The 3,293-nt window shown below is 40.6% G+C and overlaps 1 protein-coding gene across 1 annotated transcript in view; it reads right to left on the bottom strand.

Moving 5' to 3' along the window:
* Positions 1-282: 282 nt before the first annotated feature.
* The window catches only part of HOOK3 (hook microtubule tethering protein 3), a 109,904-nt gene continuing 106,893 nt past the window's right edge, over positions 283-3,293 (bottom strand). The window contains exon 22 of the mRNA XM_019554719.1: positions 283-3,059. Coding sequence (XP_019410264.1) covers positions 3,044-3,059 — 16 coding nt within the window. The 3' untranslated portion in view covers positions 283-3,043. The remainder of the gene's footprint in view (positions 3,060-3,293) is intronic.

The raw sequence follows: 3,293 nt of genomic DNA, 5'->3' as shown, positions 1-3,293 counted from the left end.
AGGGGGCTGGGTTAGATGACCTTGTGAGGTCCCTTTCAGACCTATTTTCCTATGATCCTGCATTTGATAGGCTCCTTTTTTTATATAATTAAATAACTTATTTATAAGGCAACTGAAGTTTTGGGGGTATAAGACCCAAGGAGCCCATCTAAACTAGGATAAAGTAATCTTTATGGGACTACCAGTCACCACATGTTATAAAGTAGTTACAGTGTCAGACTAAAGGAACATTGCTTAGCGTGCTCTCTCTAATGCAATGACAAATACCAGAAAAATAAAGAGTTTAAATTTTATATAAGCCTTTATTTACAACTTGTTTAACAACTGTACACTTTTCTGTCGCCTTGGAAGCATTATTGTTTTTGACTGGGAAAAAAAGCATTATTAAACATTTCATTTCTAATGACCATTACCTTGTATCTTTTTGTCTATATACAGATATGTATATTAATACCACTACCATGACAATCTGGTAGTTACACAATAAGAATTCATAGGTGAACTGAAAAAGGGAAATGAATGCTTTGACACTCTAGAAATCCATCTCTTACAGAAAATATATCACTGGCAATTTCACAAACAGTTATTTTGGTAACTGGTCAACACCTAATTTAGGACAGTCAAACAAGCTGCTACTGAGAAAAAAAAGTCTCCTACGCAGCACACATTAAGTTAGTATACTGGAAACATGCTTGAGATCACTTAGGTCTGACAGAAATTTGCAGTCACTCCATGATAAAGATACTTAGATAACTTAATTAAAATGAACAGTCAGCATGTTTACTGGAAGTTACCAGTTTCATATGACACTTCTCTATTGGAATTAAGGGACTCAAATAGCAGTGTCAAGCTAGACACTTTTGAGGAAGAGATTAAAATGCCTGGGGCCTGGAAAGCAACTCTGATGAGAAACTTTTGATGTGCACAGCCAGACTGCAGGAATGAGGAACAGCTCCCATACACCGATATAGCTGTTACTCCAACAGACTACACATGGCCCCTCCACCTACTACTCACACATCCTGCTGCAGTGAGGAAAGCAGGCATGTCTACACAATCAGTCCTAAACACTTACCAAGAGAACCATGGTTAAGACTTAAAGGTCAAATACTAGGCTCAAGGGATTATTCACTGCACCTTCCAGAACTGCCAGGCCCAGCACTGCTGTCTATCATGACCAGATCCCTGAGGCCAGAACACCCCCATTCCTCCCCCAACAGAATAGCTAAGTGGTATTGTCTGTACCCCATGCCCTGACCTCTCCCTCCAGCTCCAGTCTGGCTCAGCTGGACTTAGAGGGTTGCGAGGGGCATGGCTCCATGTTCTCAGTGACAATGGTGGCAGTTCTTCCTGGCTAGATGACTTAGGCTAGCATCAGCCAGAGCCCCCAGGATTCAGGAACTTCTGGTGGGGCATTCAAGAGTGGGGATGGGCAGCAGGAGTCAGGCTACTACCTCTCCCCCAGCAAGAGAGAGCAAGGAACACAGTATGGGACTCCATGCCTGACTTTTCTGCCACAGGACAATGGACAACTGCTACTGGGGCAGAAGCAGGGACATGTGCCACATCTTCTGAGTCCCTTTTTACCTCAATATTCCTGCAGCAGGTGCAGGCTTGCTCAAGTGTCTGTCCCATGACTGCGCACACACAGCACGCACTGAGTCCTAGGGTTGCCTGGGACTTGCACATGAATACCAGGGGCAGCACGTCGGCCAAGGTCCTTGATGAACCTGGAGCTGGGTTCGCTTGAGAATAGGACTTCTGCTCCTTCCCAACAGTGTTACAGTACTCAGTATCGCAAACTTTCTTGAGACCTTTTTGCAAATTCTATGGCTTGAAAGCCAGCCCCTACCTCTGGGAGGTTAGATAGTAGGCAAATTAACCTAGCATTCAACAGTATTTCAGATGCATCTCCTCATGTTTTGTATCTTACCGGTACTGTTCATCCACGTACAAAATGAAAATACAGTAGTATAAATATGTGGAAATTTTAAACTTTAAATAAAGAGCATTTAAAATTAATATTGGCAGAACAAAGCATTTTGAGTTATACTGTCTATATACTGCTAATCTTAGAGCAATATTTCATGGTACAAAAAAAACAAACAAAAAAAACAGGCATGCTAGTGCAATTTGGAAATGAAATAACTAAGACTGGGATACGAACAAACAGTACAGGTAAAGTATAAATAAGGCAAATAATAAGCTGGCAAGGACATTTTGCATAATACTGAGAGTCAGAAAGTGTCGACTGCTTCTCAATTAGTTACCTCCATTCATGTTCCTTTCTAGATTTGTTTGACAATTGTACACAAAGAAAAGTGTTTCTGAAAGAAACTGACAACACACCTAAATGTAGAGAGAAAATACAACAGCCACAAACTACTGTGCATATACATTAAGTAGGCAACATTTGTAAATAAAATATTGCATGATAGCTTGATGGGGTGTGGCATTTATCAGAGGAACTTTGCTTGAAACATGGGTTGGCTAAGCACCACTTCAAAAGCATTTTCTCTTGGGAGAAATTTTCTTGGCTTTATTTGAATGTTAAAAAAACCCAAAGTGAATCCTTTTAAAGGCCCAGGTGCTTTAAAATAGCAACAGTAATTGAAAAGTGCATTTATGACCTCATTAAGACTACATGTTTTATAGCGCAGCACAGGAAAAAGCATTGCAGGAAGTTTATATGTTAATACTGTTAATTAGAAATAAGTAGTGAAAGTGGATAGACTGAAAGTAAAATGGAGCGCTGAAAGGGCTACATCAATGTGCCAAATGCCTTCTCTGAACTTCTGAATACTGGGTTTTTTTCCTCCAGCAGTCTCACAAGGAGACTTTCTTTGGGGAAGGAAGGGAAGAAGAGGGAGACAGCAAAACTACTCCCCTGGATGGCAAGCTTCTTTGCAAGTGGATCTCTCTCTTTGCAATCAGATGCCCATGAGTCTTAAGTGGTGGAACTGGTTAAGTTTGGGTTATGCAGTCTGGACAGAAAAGCAAGTCATGCACTGAACAGTCCCTGTTTGATAAATAATGCTGCAGGTCATGCAATCACATCACTGCAAATAAAAAAATAAAAGAAGAAAGTTAAAAAGCAGCAAACATTTCATTACCATTATAATATGAGAACAGAACAGGTATTTTCAGCAGTTTAAAAGCAAGCCTGTCTCTAGCTGCACGTCTGCTGGCTCCAGGGAAACATTTCCTTTTGGGCTTCAACTATAAGCTTCTTAAGGTAACTAGAGGAATCAACAGAATGAATAATGTGCTAAGCACTGAACAAGGGAACAAAC

The sequence above is a fragment of the Crocodylus porosus genome, unplaced genomic scaffold (genome assembly GCF_001723895.1).
Source record: "Crocodylus porosus isolate Cpor-Errol unplaced genomic scaffold, CroPor_comp1, whole genome shotgun sequence".
Taxonomy (NCBI): Eukaryota; Metazoa; Chordata; order Crocodylia; family Crocodylidae; genus Crocodylus; species Crocodylus porosus.
The sequence above is the reverse complement of the archived record's forward strand: the minus strand, read 5'-3'. Positions and strand labels throughout refer to the sequence as shown.